Genomic DNA, 16226 nt, shown 5'->3' on the forward strand with positions numbered 1-16226 from the left:
GACAAAAATTCACCGTTCAAAAAAATATAAAACACGATATTTCTTTTCATAAACAAACACAATAGCAAGGAAAACAGTGAAAATCAGTCAAATTAAAGGAATCGTAACTAATTAGAACGTGGCATTTAATATAGGATGCAGCATATTCTGGAAAAATATTTAATATCAAACATAGTACACCAATAATATATATCCAGTCTCTATACATACATGACATAATCCATAGATCCAAATATAGTTGTAGTCCAATAAGTCTTGGTCTTGCTTTTTTTAGAATGCTTCTTTATGTTGTTAAGGTTATTTTGTTTTGTGTATATGCTTCTGTTTGTCTATGCAGCACCGAAGGAAAAATAATTCTGAAGAAAAATGTGTCAGTATCAGCTGTGTTAGTATTTGGAGACTCATTTGTTGATCAAGGAAATAATAACTATATCAATACTATAGGTAAAGGAAATTTTCTCCCTTATGGAAAGGATTTTCTTGGAGGAAAACCAACTGGAAGGTTCTCCAATGGCAAAACACTACCAGACCTTTTAGGTAAGTTTTTTGTTCTTCTTTGACATCTTTGACTCAATTCATACACACCAAAAACCTTACTCAAACCAATTTTTTCATCATAATTATAAAAAGATATGCCATTATATCACTTTTGTCACAAGTATAACACGAATACATAATACCTGTTGGAATCAAATACAAATAGTTTTTAACTTGAGACTTGTACAAATAAATAAAGTAATTATTATTTTATAGTTTTTGAACAAAACTAATTATTATTATTCATCAATATTTGTAATGTAATTACTCTAGTTAAAAACCGTAGAGTAATAATTGTTATTCTAATTATTTATACCTTTAGTAGATTAATTTCATTCATAGTGGATCCCGCTCATGTTTAGCATATCGCTCGCCATTTTGATCACATTGTTTATGTATTTTTGGAAAAAAAAAATTAATGCGAGTAAAAGGTCTTCATAAAGAATCACGTCAATGGTCAAATTAGAGGAAACTTAATCAATAACTTCACTAGTAGAGGCGGGTCTACTATAGGTTGAGGGGTAGCTCATATGATCTCTCAACTTTCTTGCAAAGTGCAATTTTAGTTTTTTTTTTCTTCGTTTTATGTATCGGTTACTCCTGAAATAAAACATTAGCTCGCACTACCTCTTAATTTTTTTTAGATCAACTACTATTCACCGGATTCTCTTAAAGAGCACTTGAATGTTAAATGCGCCATATCCACTGTTCTCCAATCTCAACGAGCACACAGCCACGTTCCCTAATGTTCATTATGTAAAACTTCATGTGATCAAACAAGTGCAAAGTAATATATATATATATATATATATATATATATATATATATATATATATATATATATATATATATATATATATATATATATATATATATATATATATATATATATATATATCATAAACTAGGATAGAACCCGTGTAATACACGAGTTTGTAATAAAATAAAATAGCAAAAAAGAATAATATAAAAAAGTACAAAATGTGAAACATGAAAAAAAATATTATTCACAAGTCACTTAACTTTCTTTTTTTCTTCTTATTTGTTGCAATTGAAATTTTGAATGCATTTTAACCCTTGATTAAACATTTAAAATTGAGTCAAAAATTTTTATCATCAAAATTTGAAAAAAAAAACTCTTATTGTTTTTCTTCTTTATTGTTGCAATTGAAATTTTGAATGCATTTGAACCATTGATTTAACCATTCTAAATTGAGTCAAAGACTCTTTTATCATCCAAATTTGAAAAGTTCTTTGTTAATAACTTGCCTAATTTTAAATTTTGACTTTTAACCAATCATTGTGTCTTAATAAACTTTAACATTAGTATTAATTTATATAAAATTTATAAAATTAAACATTAGTATTTTGTAGTAGTTAACAAAAGTTTTAACAAAACTTTTTTTTTAATCTGAAAAACACCAACAAAAATCATGTAAAAAAGACCCTGTTCAACAAATCATATAATAGAAAACCGAAATCAATAAAAGATCATATAAAAAAAGCGCCATATTTTAAGTTAATTGCTAAAATGTACACATTCTAAAAAATTGTTTAAATGCTAATTGCCAATTGAAATAGTTAGAAAAAAAATATTTAACAACTATAAAACAATTGCTGAAGTGATCAAAATTAAATAAAACTCCTAAATGGTAACCTTTTGTTAATGAAAGACATGATTATCAGCTCATATTCAGCATTCAAACATCCATAAATCTAAAAAAAACATGAACAAAGAATTATGAAAAGAGAAGCAAGTATACTACCACTTTACACATCAATATGATTAAGCAAAATAAAGGTCATAGCCCATATCACCACTCATGATGCAACCAAAATTAAGAAGATGCAACCAAAATACAATGCATATGCCAAAATATAACTCATCGTCTATCATAAAGATGGCAGGAGATGTATAAGTTTTTACATTTTCTGTTGCCCTTGCAACAATCCAAGAAGCATGTCTGCATACAATAAACAACAAAAAATAATGACAATGGAAAATACAATACGTATGCAAGAAAGCTTAAATCTTTAATTTATGTAGCAATAAATTCATATACAAATATAATGGAAAGGATTTTAAAAATGGGAACCGAATTTTAAATCCTTAACTGTTGTAACTATGTTATAGTAATGCTGTAGTAAATAAATATTAGAGATACTTAATTTTGAAATACCGGTAATATAGGTATAATCAATACGCATGACATTAGTTACATTTGAATATATAAGACACCATAAATCTTGATATGTTACATAAATCGGGGAATTGTGTAAGTTATATTATGTTTAGTGTTAAGTAATTATAATACCATGGGATATGTAAACAAAACTTACTCAAAATGCCCTTTAGTTTTTTCTTTAAATGCTTGTTGAAGAGAATGGATGTTTTTGGTGAAAATATGATTTTTTTAAAAATAATAATGTAAAAAAGTTAGAAAAAATCATGTGGCAATTTGAAGAATTTTGGTGAAAACTAAATGGAGGATTTGTGGAACTCCACTCTTTTATTATATTGGTAGATATATATAAACGAATCCCTAAATTTTCTCAAGCCACCAGACTGATTTATTTGTAAATTGAGGTTTCTCATGCATTTGACCCGAATTCTCGGATATGGATCACACCAAGATAGCCCTTGAACGGGTTATAACATCTTATTAAATTAAAAAATTAGTCTCACCGATATGAAAATCATATAAAATAGGGATATACTAAAAGTTAGTATCCGATTTTTTTATAAAAGATTTTATTTATAATTAAGAAACAATTTCATAGTAAAAAAAATTAGCGAGTCATGGGTCTCACCAAACCCAAATAACTTTTAAACCGGGTTATAACATTTCATTTATTATTGAAACTCTTACATTATCAAATCCTAAGTATATTATCAACTTTCTTACAATAAATAAAATTAAAATCCAAAACAAATATATATAAATATGTTAAACGAATAATGCAAACAACCCCGTAATACGGAATAATAAAGTAAATATATATAAACGAAACCTTCTGATATTTTCTCAAGTCACCAGATTGCTTTGTTTGTAAATGGAGTTTTCTCATGCATTAAACCCGAATTCATGTGTATGGGTTTCACCAAACTCAGATAGCCCTTAAACGGGTTAAAACATCTCATTAAATTAAAAATTAATCTCACCAAATATTTGATATGAAAATCTTATAAAATTGGGATATACTAAAAATAATATCCGATTTAAAAAAATATTTTTTATAATTAAGGAACAACTATATAGTAAAAAAAATAAGCGTGTCATATGTCTCACCAAACACAAATAACTTTTAAACTGAGTTATAATATCTCATTTATTTGGGAAACTCTTTCATTATTAAACCTTAAAAATATTATTAAATTCTTTATAATAAATAAAATTAAAATCTTGAAAAATATAAATATTAAAAACGTATAATGTAAAAGACCCTCGTAATACGGGGGATAAAAGCTAGTAATATATATAAACGAAACATTTAAAAGCTCTCTGGTTGCTTCCTTACATTCTCTTAAGCCACCAGATTGCATTATTTGTAAATTGAGGCTTCTCATGCATTTGACCCGAATTTATGGGCATGAGTCTCACCAAACCCAGATATTCCTTAAACAAATTATAACATCTCATTAAATTAAAAATTAATCTCACCAAATATTGGATATGAAAAATTTTATAAGATAGTGACACACTAAAAATTAATATATGATTTCTCTAAAAAAGATATATATTATTTATAATTAAAAACAATTTTATAGTAAAATAAATAAGTGGGTCATGGATCTCACCAAACTCAAATAACTTCTAAACTGAGTTATAACATCTCATTTATTTGTGAAACCATTTCATTATCAAGTACTAAGTATATTATTAACTTTTGTACAATAAATAAAACTAAAATCCAAAACATATATAAAAATTATGAACAAATAATGTAAAACAACACCCATAATACGGGGGGATAAAAACAAGTAATATATATATAAACGAAACTTTTAAAAGCTCTCTGGTTGCTCCCTACATTTTCTCAAGCCACCGGATTGAATTATCTGTAAATAGAGGTTTCTCATGCTTTTAACCCGAATTCACGGGTATGGATCTCACCAAACCCAGATAGTTCTTAAACAAGTTATAACATCTCAATAAAATAAAAATTAATATCACCTAATATTTGATATGAAAATTCTATAAAATAGGGATATACTAAAAATTAATATAGATTTTATAAAAAATTATTATTTGTAATTTAGAAACAATTTTATAGTAAAAAAAATAAGTGAATCATAGGTCTCACCAAACTTATATAGTTTTTAAACCGGGTTCTAAAATCTTATTTACTTGTGAAACCATTTTATTTTCAAATCAAAAAATATTATTAACTTTCCTATAATAAATAAAATTAAAATCTAATAAATATATACAAATATTATAAACGAATAATATAAAGCAATCCCGTAATACAGGGATAACAACTAGTATATATATTAAAAGAGACTAGAGTGAAGAGACACATTGACGATTTTGCTTTTCCTTTTTTGGAACGTTACTCATGTATAAAAGTTTTTTTAGCTGGCAAGCAAATGGACCCATTTATATCTTAGTAAAATATGGAATTCAAAAATATTAAAAGTTATCTCGCTACAATCGATTGTTCTTTTGATCCAATGGCACATGATGATGGTTTAATGCTTGAGGGAGTTAAAATCTTTGGTAAAAAAACCTGACTCAAGTATGTTTTCTCACAATTGTAACACTCTTGGCAAACACAACATCGTCCCACTCTTAGGCAAATCCCACATCGGCCGTGGACAAGAGAGATCCTTGGTTCACAAGTAAATGACATGTCTCTTCAATCACCAATACGTTTTGGGCTTAGTTGGCTGTGGAGCACATGAAAACTCCACGGTTAAGCGTGCTTAGGTGGAAATAGTACCAGGATGGGTGACCACCTGGGAAGTCTCTACCTGGGCAACCAAAAACAAATCCGTGAGCTCTTTGTGGGCAGAGAAGACAATATTGGTGGTGTGAGGGGCCGGATGTTACAGGTGGTATCAGAGACACTCTTGTGCCGTTCGGGATGATGGGACGCGCCTCATCGAGGACGATGAGTCCATAGGGGGGTTGTCTATAACACCCTTGGCAAACACAACATCGTCCCACTCTTAGGCAAATCCCACATCGGCCGTGGACAAGAGAGATCCTTGGTTCATAAGTAAATGTCCTGCCTCTTCAATCACCAACGCGTTTTGGGCTTAGTTGGCTGTGGAGCACATGAAAAATCCACGGTTAAGTGTGCTTAGGTGGAAGTAGTACCAGGATGGGTGACCACCTGGGAAGTCTCTACCTGGGCAACCAAAAACAAATCCGTGAGCTCTTTGTGGGCAGAGCGAACAATGATGGTGATGCGAGGGGCCGGATGTTACAACAATGATGGTTTCCTCTTAAAAGAAGTCACTGGGTGAGTTAGGCCTAGATCAAAATCAATATAGACAGTTCACATCTCATCTCAAAATAGTTCACACAGGTATTAAATGGTAGTTCCGAACACTCTGAAAATAAAAAAGAAACATTATCTCTCTTCTCCTATCTATACCTCCTTTTCCGTTCTTCCTTTCATTAGGGGAAACGTTCAATGTCACACCCCGACCAAAGGCGGCGTAACATGCCGGGGTGTAACGGATTGCCCATGAACACAAGACACTATTAAAGTGACAATATTTAAACAACTCATTAATTTCATTCAATTACCAAAAGTACACATCTTCATACAAATAACATCAAATATAAGAATTTAATTGTTCATTATTCTAATAACCTAAATGGTCTCAAATAAGATAGCATCTTCAAACTCCAATCAACCAATAATTAAACCTGTAACAATTCATAAAATAATATTTGTCAACACAAATGTTGGTGAGTTTTCATAGTTTTGAGTATATATAACATGAGTCAAAATCCACAACTCGTATATGAAACTATAAATAAAAGCAACAATTGCGGTATATAAATCATAAATAAATGAGGATCCTTTCTAATCAGTAACAACCGACATACTCGGATAATGAGGCCCTATTATACTAGCACAAGGCTAAAGTAGTTATGGGTGCGTATGATCATACTTATTGAGGCTCAACAACAACATAAAAATAAACACTCGTGCACGTAAAGCATATGAAACATATCACACACAATAGAGCAAGTATCCTAGTATCATACACCCTAAAGTTTGTGGTTTGAGGATCGAGTACTATAAATCATTCTTGTTTTGATAAGTATGCATATTACCCCCCAAAGTATAAAAACGAATACGTGGATGAAATGTACTCACGTGAAATAAGTAACTTGAAGGATAGTTTGCAATAAAACGGGGAAGGGTAAGTTCAACGGGAAAGACATAGATTAAAAAGGGTCTTGAGTTAGTAGATGGTTTCAAAAGCTTTAAAGTAAAATAACTTAACAAGTAAAATAAATAGTTAAACTTTGAGAGTTAAAGTGTAAATACATCTGAATTAAAGTAATGGTTTTAGAAAAGTAAGTTTACTCGAAATCGGATCTCAGTATTCTATTCATTAGTTTTACTTAACCTTTGTTAAGTAAATATTTGGGTAAGGTTGCAATATTGCAAGATCCTTTGTTAGATAGATACCAAAACGAGATTTTACGAGTGTTCGGATTTGCCGGTTCGAGTATTGATAATTGGTCAAGCTCGAAGCCAAGATTCCAAAGTAATAATAGTTATGAGATAACTCAATGAAATCAAAAGAAACTTAACAAGTGTGTAGTTCTATAGAGGAGAACCTCGACGTCCGTTAAGAGAGTGTTTGGTTTTGTCGGTCCAAACTTGTTATGAGATTAAGTTGGATCCGACATGCCAAGTATTTTGAGAAAATAATTAAAATTAGTTTATAATATAGTTTTAGAGAAAAATACAAGATTCAGTGGCGCAAAACACAACTAGTGTGTCATAAGCGAGTGAACTTGGTTTAGTTCGTTCTTGGTTCAGTCCTTGACTCGGAATAAGACCGAGGATGGTTACCACATACCCAATACCATAGAACTTATTAAAATGAACTTAGAATTTATAATATACAAATCTTACATGTAACATATTAAATCATTATAAATATAAAGCATCTAAACGAGAGTTTGGTCATGGTTCGGTCCTTGACTCGGAATAAGATCGAGGATGGTTACCACATACCCAATGCCATATAACTAATTAGAACAAACTTAGAAATGATAATACTCAAGTCTTACATACAATATGTTAACAATAAAGTATTTAAACAAAAGTTCGGTTTTGGTTCGGCTCTTGACTCGGGATGAAACCGAGAATGGTGGCCACATACCCAATACCATAGAACTCATTAAAATGATTTAGAAACTAAAGTAATTAGAAACTAAACAACATTAGTAAGCCTGCATAAATTAAAGCATAAATTAAAACATAAATTAAAGTGTTTAACAAGGACTATATTAGTCCTCCATGAAGCCTTGCCTAGCAATACACCTAAACCGACATGGCCAGAGAAGGGAAAACCAAGGAAACAAGGGGAGTATGCTTTAGACAAATTATAATAACAAGTTTTAATTAACAAGAATTAGTTAGAAACAAAGATTAGTATTAGTTTGACATTGAAGAGTCAAATTATCAAGAACTTGAAGAATGAAATACTTGGATCTTAGGTTGAGAGAGTTTGGAGAAGAAAGAGCAAACCAAAATGGGTGCATGGGACTTGTTTTTATAGTGGAAAAAATATAGTTTACTCATAAGGGGTATACTTGTATTTCATTGGTTAAAAATTGTCAAACAATGTACAAAACAACAAGAGGTGTTTGACACAATTAGTCCTTTAAGTTTGTTTTAAGTCGTTTTTAGCCATAAAGAGGTGTTTTAACGTACCGAAAAGGCTGTTTTCTTGATCCGACATTTGTGTAACATAAACGAACATAAAACCCAACATTTTATTAATAACGAACGATCCGAAAGATCAAAACAGGTCGGGTTTTCAATACAAAAACAAATACAAGTTAAACCGAAAATGACGAATGTCGCATTCAACACCAACTCTCTCTCTCTCTCCTTAAAATGTTTTATAGTTTCTTCTTTCTTAGATCGACAAGTTTACGGGTTAACGACATAACATTACCACAATTGTCCATAGAAATTATTTCTCTTCCAAACCGTGACGTACTCGTCCTCGTCAGCCAACCTACATGCTCTCAGACACCATTATACAATCTCCAATCTGTATGCAAGCAATCTCGGCTAACTCACAACTAACCTAACTACAATGCCACCATCGGGGACTTCGGGTTTTGTTAGTTCCTAAAAGAAAGAGAGAAAAAAATGTATTTATTTTGATAAACATTTAAGTCGGTTCACCATCCGAATAATGATTATATTGTAGTATCTTGTTTTGTATATTCGTCAGCTCTATGTCAAGAATGCATTCCTTCATGGCTTACTAAACATGACAATATATAAGCACTACAAATCCACCCATCTTGAGTTTGTACACTCCACCTGAATTATATATGCCCATTCATAAACTTAGAAGGCCATAAGCATGCTCCTCATCTAATGTGCCAACATTTAATTACCTATATGGCCATTATCTAATAATTATTTATAATATTATTTATTTATGAAGTCAGAAGCTGTATATTGATCAAATTGGAATATAGAATTATTATTGATCTGTAATATACAGAATATTTAGAGTATACTGTATATTAATATATAGTTAAAATAATAATATATAGAAAGTTATGTTGGATACTATGTATATAATCATGTAAATGGCTAAATTTTATCTGGTAATTGGGTTGGATAACTGGTTATATTACAAATCTCAAACCCGTCTAAAACCCAAGAAAATTTTTAAAACAAATTACAAACCCGTCCAAACCCTAATGGGGTCGGGTATTACTCGTCCCAATTATATCGAGTTTTAGGTTTTTCCATCGGGTTCATTTTTCACTACAATCCCTAAATGAATTATTTATTACTAGTAGAAGAACCCGCGCGTTGCGGCGGGGACGCAACGGGAATTCGGGCGGTAGTTGTATAGTTCGTCATTGTCATGGTCGATTATACATACAAGAACAGTGATTATGTAGATGCCCTCATGAATCAATCACAAACCGAATCCTTCTAAGCTAACTAAAACCCTTATGTACAAAATACTTGTTCTAACCTAACGTAGACCATGACACCAAGAAAACCAAGGCTGGTCTCATTTTCTTCCCACCGCACTATATATCTTGTCAACAACCAACATCAAAACCACATTTTATAGACTAACGATCTACCACACAAACAACATGAACAATATATAATTAGAAACCTCATAGTACCTAAAGCTAGCTAGCAACTTATAACACACCTCCAATTCTATTTCCAACCAAAAATTAACAATCCTTAATTTTTATATGCCTAAAGCTAGAAAACACAAAAGCTTATGTAAAAACAATATATACTTGGTTTATTTGTTAACCTATTCATTTATGGGTACCGTTGAGTCGTTGACCCATTAGAAAGAAACAAAATGTATCATGTCCTCTCCCTACAATCTCTAAATTAAAAGATAATAAACCAAAAGTATCTAGTCCTCTGTTTACACTCTTGGTACCAAATGACACTATATCATTAACAATATACATATATAATTAGTCAACAATCAGTTGGTCAAATTTAATATCAAACGTCAATATTTCATGTTACAGACAACAAAAGAAGACAACCTAGCACTACACCACCAGCACGTCTTCCTTCAATAGTTTTATGTCCATCTGTAATAATGAAAATGAAAATCAAAGAAATATAAAATGTGTAAATGGGTCAAAAATGTAAATATGCCAACTTGTTCAAGCAGGCTGGCTTCCTTCTAGCTTAGATGCCCGGTCAACTTTCTCATTAATAGCACTAAAAGCATATTCAGTTGTTACAACAGTAACTCTTCTAATCCCCTTAGCAATTCCTTCCTCAAACAAAAAAGTAAACGCTTTCCCCTCGCGGGAATTTGAAATATGAGTCCCTAGTTTTACTCACAAAATTTAATTCACTAACTTGGTAGGATTTGGTTCGGTCCTTTATAACTTTTTCATAATATTGCTCTAAACTTTTAAGGGTAGATAAGGATAGTCAAGCGTAAGTTTGTTTTTAGGTTGTGTTCGGACTCGTTTCAGGTTATCAAATTTTCAAGTTCGTCTCTAAATGGACCTGCGAGCACAACCCATTTAACACCCCAACTATTAGCGTGTCAAAGAAGAACTGTACATGCCAAATGTGTCTTGTTTAGGTCAGCTCGTGAACGTAGCCAACACTATAACTAATAAAAATTTGAATAATTCTCTACTTCGTAGCACAACAATAGTTGCATAATCATAATCATGGCAGCTCTAACTTAAAAAATGCAAGTGCCATTACCACTTGAGTAAACATTTGCATCAAAACCATGTTCAAATAAACTGGTCTAGAGATACTGGAATTCATGTATTTGATACCAGTGTTTTACAAATTTGTTAATTTCAAACATATTATGCAATAGAAAAAAAATTACCAAAAAGGGATTAATTCACGCCTTTATGTAAGCAGCCTCAGCAGCAAGTGCTTGGAGTCCAAATGAGCATTGTTTAATTAGTTCTTGACCCTGCACAAATAATAAAATCATATAGTAAGCCTAAAGGAAAAGAATAAAATCCAACTACACATCGGACCGACCGACCCACCGAAACCAAAAAAAGGTTAGAAAAAAATCGACTGCGGTGTGGGCTGGAACGCATTCAAACCCGCACTAATTGGCTGGGAGTACCCTGTCTAAACCAACCATTTACAATAGTTATGAAGGGAAACTGGGATAGCAAATAGCATTTAATATAACCAATACATCGTGGTGGGAAAATTTAGGAATAAAACAGAACACAAAAATAAGTCCCATCGAACAGTTTTGAGTAGGCGTTGTTCACGGTTCGGTTTGAAACCGTGAAATCGCCCAAATCGGCCATCAGTTTGGTTTCACGGTTAGTTTTTCTCTTTACTTTTGGTCGGTTAGTTTCAAAAAATACAAACTGCAACGAACGGTTTGGTTTACGGTTTATACCAAAAACCAACCATGTAAAACCGGACCGGACCGTATGATTTGGTCATATTTTTTTAAGTATTGTATATGACAAGTGTATAAAATTATAATATTGGGCATAACTAAATACTACTACAGTAACTAAAATAGACGGGCTACAAACATTTCAATCTGGCATACTGCATTTTTTTACAAATTTGGGCAGTCTGTGTTATGCTTAATTTTTCACAACATTGTTAGTTTTCAAATTTGCACTTAACAACTTAACCTCTGCAAGATGTACTTATATATGTATCATATTTTTACTTTGGACATTTTGTATAAAAGTGCAACAACCTCAAACCGTGAAACCAAACCATTACTAACGGTTTGGTTTGGTTTGGTTTGGTTTGGTTCGGTTTAAAAGTTCTATGGTTTGGTTTCGGTTTAAAATATAAAAAATCCGTTACTAACGGTTTGGTTCGCGGTTTCACCTAAAAACCGCGAAAACCGAATCGTGAACACCCCTAGTTTTGAGAACCTGTTGATGTATTTGAGTTGCTCACCATGGCCTGGCTTGTTTTCTTAATACATATTCCTCCAGTCCTCTACCAAATAAAGATTTATGGTGCCCACTTAACCGTCCAGCCTTTCATCCGAACTTGCCACTTACGCAGTATACCAACATGATTTAAATGGCCGTCGAAAGACCAACAATATACCAGCTATTCAGACATTAGCTGCTGTAAATCTGTTGCACCTGCAAATCGATAAAAAAAAAAAGAAACAATTTTAAACTAAAACAAGTATTGGCTTAAAGAAAGTGGAAAACAAATAACAAAAATCATATTCCGGCCAATTTTATCTAATTTACGACTAAATATAGGGAATAAAAACACAACCAATTGGCGTTTAAGATATGACCTTCAATTCCAACAAGGGAAACCCCATGGTTCTAAGCCCCCAAATTGTATAAATTAGTGTTAACGTCACAACAACCAAAATGTAAGCGGGCAACAATTTCAAAATACACAATTCATATAGAATGATTGAAGCCCAAATTGGAATCAAAAATTAAAAATTGAAACAGAAAAGGAATTAAAGTGATTATGAGTCATAACATTATCATCACCGCCATTGTTCGTTTTTGGTTTGCGATGATTCTCTTCTTCAATTGATGAAATAGATAAAAGAAATTGAGGGTCAAAGAGAAAACGGATAATTGATTGCAATTGAAGGTCAGCAAAAATCACTTGTAAGTTGTAACGTTGTTGTGAGCTAAATTGAGGAAATGGCTACCGGAATATGGAAGTTGAGGATGACTATCTGTATTATAAAATTTACTATAATGAAATATAGATTTTCGTGTTTTTGACAAATAATGCGAATTTATTATAAAAAGTTTATTTTTTGTATATGGGTTCTTCACGTTTCCCAGTTCTTGTTAATTACATCTAAATTACTAACTCTGTTAGATTTAATCGTTAAGTCAGGGTAGACATGTATTTTCACTATTTATTTATTATAATACTAATTTCAGCGAACTGCGGTTTTCGTCCTTGTGGTTTGTCCAAATTTGCGGTTTTAGTCCAATAGTTTCAAGTTTGTAATTTCCGTTCTTGTAGTTTCATTTCGCTTGCAATTAAACCTGAATTTATTAGCCTCGTTAAGTCTGGTCGTTAATCTATTTGCGTACCTTTCACGTGACGACCAGTTTGGTAGTTTTTCTCCCCAAATAAACCCAGTCCTAATTCGAAAGCCCTCTCACGTGAGGGATTGGGGTGTATTTGGAGAAAAAGAAAAAAATAAGGAACAAAATTACCCCTCACGTGAAGGGCACGTTGATGGGTTTAACGGCTAGACTTAACGAGATTAGGGAATTCGGGTTCAATTGCAAGTGAAATGAAACCATAGGAAAGAAAATTGCAAATTGAAACTACTGGACTAAAATTACAGATTTGGACAAATCACAGGGACGCAAACCGCAGTTCACTGAAAAAAGTATTATAATATAGAAAGAGTGAAAATACATGTCTACCTCTCACTTAACGATTAAATTTAACGAGGTTAGTGATTTAGATGTAATTGGCAAGAACTGGGAAACGTGAAGAGTCCATATACAAAAAATAAACTTTTTAGACTAAATTCGCATTATTTGTCAAACCATAAGAACAAAAATGGCACTTTACTCTAGATTTTTACTAGCTCCTATTATGAGTTGGTACGTGGGATTATCCGTTCTCTAAGTCCTGAGTTTGCCGTAGTTACTTTGCTATTTATTGAACTTTTTGGGGGTTTATTAAGGGATATTGATATCTTAACAATTACATTTGTGAAATTTCCTACCCAAAGGAAAAAAAAAAGGTCGTAGTACTGTCTCGAGCATGCCAAGATATCAGGCATTCCGCTTTATATTTCTCAAAAAAATTCGATTTATCATAATATGAATGTAAAAGTGTTCTTTAAGTAGTATTTCACCAGTTTTTACAAAATTAATGTCTCTTTAGTGAACATACTAGGATAAAGCCCGTGTGATATACGGGTGATTAAAAAAATATATAAAAAAAGTTAAATTTAATAATATACTTGATAACATATCTTATGAATTCATAAGATATAAATAATTTTTAAAATACATAGATTATTAAGAATAATTTTGTATTTGTATTTTAAAAGAAATTAAAATGGAAGATTGCGAATTTATACCAATTAAGAAAAAGAGAATGTTAATATTAATTCATCCTAGTTGAGTTGTTAAGTCACAAACATTAGTGAGTTTAATTCCTAACAACAACATATTTTTCATTTTATCATTTATAAAGGGGAAATTATAAAAATAAAAACTTATACACTTGACAGCCTATGTGAATAGTCTAATTGAATGACATATAGAATTGTCTTAGTATAGGTAGATATACTCTCAGGAATTTCTTACAAACTTTCAAGGATGAGATCAAATGTTAATTATCATACTATAAATAATGTATCATGTTAAGAGTAAATCAAAAGGATTTCAATGGATTTATGTCTTAATAGCACAAGCTAATCGTATTTTTAATTATTTTCTAACATATAACTTCAAATATACATTTTGAAGCCAATGCATTAGGAGTGAAAGATTATCTCCCGGCATCTCTAGATCCTTTGATAAAAGACAAAGATCTACAAACAGGGGTAAGTTTTGCTTCTGGTGGCAGTGGGTTTGATCCGCTAACAACATCACAAACGGTATGCTTGCATATCTTGCTTTTAATATGAGTCTTCTCAATAATAACTGAACCATTGTTTTTGTTTAATTATCTGTTTCACATTATATGGCATACGACAACTAGTCTGCTATACCAATGTCGGTTCAGTTGGACATGTTCAAGCAATATATTGGGAAGCTTAAGAAGATAATTGAGGAAGAAGCTACCAATACTATTATCAACAATAGTGTAGTTGTAGTAGTTGCGGGCAACAACGATCTGTTTCTTTCCCTTCCAATAAGAAGATTACAATATGATGTCCCGGGTTATGCCAACATGATTGTAAAGCTAGTCTTGAACTTCATACAGGTAACGCTATATCATACTAACAAGTTATATATTTCAACAATAATGCACAAATTGTTTTTAGAGTACATAAAAAAGAAACAGTTGTCTAAAATCATATTACTAAAAGATATTATGTATACTTGTTTGTAGGAAATACACACACTGGGAGTAAGAAAAATAGCTGTCTTTAGTGCCCCCCCAATCGGTTGTTTGCCTGTTCTTAGAACGTTAGGTGGAGGTCTACATAGAAGGTGCGCAGATAAGGAGAATAATGCAGCTCAGTTATTCAACAACATTCTAAGACAACAGCTTAAGTATTGGGCAACAAGTTATCCTCAGTCCAGGGTTGCCGTTATTGATTACTACAATCCTCTAATAAGCATCATCGAAAACCCTCGTAGATATGGTATACAGTTATCGCTTTAAAGTTTCCTCAAGATCATATTATATTTAGAAATATGTGCCAACTCTTTGCATCCTCCATTTTCCAAACCCTTTTTCTTACGTTGGTCATCTCGTTTTGTTAGGCTTCGACGTTGTAGATAAAGGATGTTGCGGAACTGGGGAGATAGAGGTGTTATATTTATGTAACGAACTAAAGTCTACATGTCCCGACGACTCTAAGTATTTCTTCTGGGATGGTTTCCACTTGTCGGAGAGAGGAAACAACATTATTATACATCATATTCTTCAAGATTTGGTTAATAACTTGTTTTAGTGTCTTGAAGAATTTCAGACTATCCATGTTTAAACAAAAAAAAAAAAAACCCTCTTAAGATAAACTTCTTTGGAATTGGAATACTGAATTATAAATTCTTTAGAATTGGAATAACAAAATGGTAAATGTTATTTGAATACTTCGGTTTCATATATTTTGATACAAAGGGAAAAAGATAAATAAATACACGAATAATATTACTAAAGTTGGTAATATAATCACAAAATATATGGTTGGAGATTCCCTTGATTGAGCAACGGTTCTAAATATTAATGGTGCTTGCTGTCAAATCTCTTTAACAAGGAAATGATGTATTTGCTGACCATATTCATTTTTATATTTTCTAACATTCCCCCTCAAG

At 31.7% G+C, this 16226-nt stretch overlaps 1 protein-coding gene across 1 annotated transcript; it reads left to right on the forward strand.

The window, feature by feature from the left end:
- Positions 1–275: 275 nt before the first annotated feature.
- Positions 276–15891, forward strand: LOC143531781 (GDSL esterase/lipase At5g42170-like). Its single transcript, XM_077027003.1, has 5 exons — positions 276–537; positions 14709–14839; positions 14944–15168; positions 15298–15553; positions 15675–15891. The coding sequence occupies exons 1-5, from the start codon at positions 276–278 to the stop codon at positions 15863–15865; spliced, it is 1065 nt and encodes a 354-aa protein (XP_076883118.1). The 3' UTR covers positions 15866–15891.
- The last annotated feature ends 335 nt before the right edge of the window (positions 15892–16226 follow it).

This window comes from Bidens hawaiensis, unplaced genomic scaffold (genome assembly GCF_021521415.1).
Source record: "Bidens hawaiensis isolate Kalapana, Puna unplaced genomic scaffold, B.hawaiensis_p1.1 tig00009238_1, whole genome shotgun sequence".
Lineage (NCBI taxonomy): Eukaryota > Viridiplantae > Streptophyta > Magnoliopsida > Asterales > Asteraceae > Bidens > Bidens hawaiensis.

Excerpts from the sequence above, each read along its gene's own strand:
- LOC143531781 (XM_077027003.1), top strand. The coding sequence starts at position 276 with ATGCTTCTTTATGTTGTTAAGGTTATTTTGTTTTGTGTATATGCTTCT. Across the intron at positions 15,169-15,297 it reads TAGTCTTGAACTTCATACAG|GAAATACACACACTGGGAGT; the intron begins GTAACGCTATAT and ends ACTTGTTTGTAG. Across the intron at positions 15,554-15,674 it reads CGAAAACCCTCGTAGATATG|GCTTCGACGTTGTAGATAAA; the intron begins GTATACAGTTAT and ends TCGTTTTGTTAG.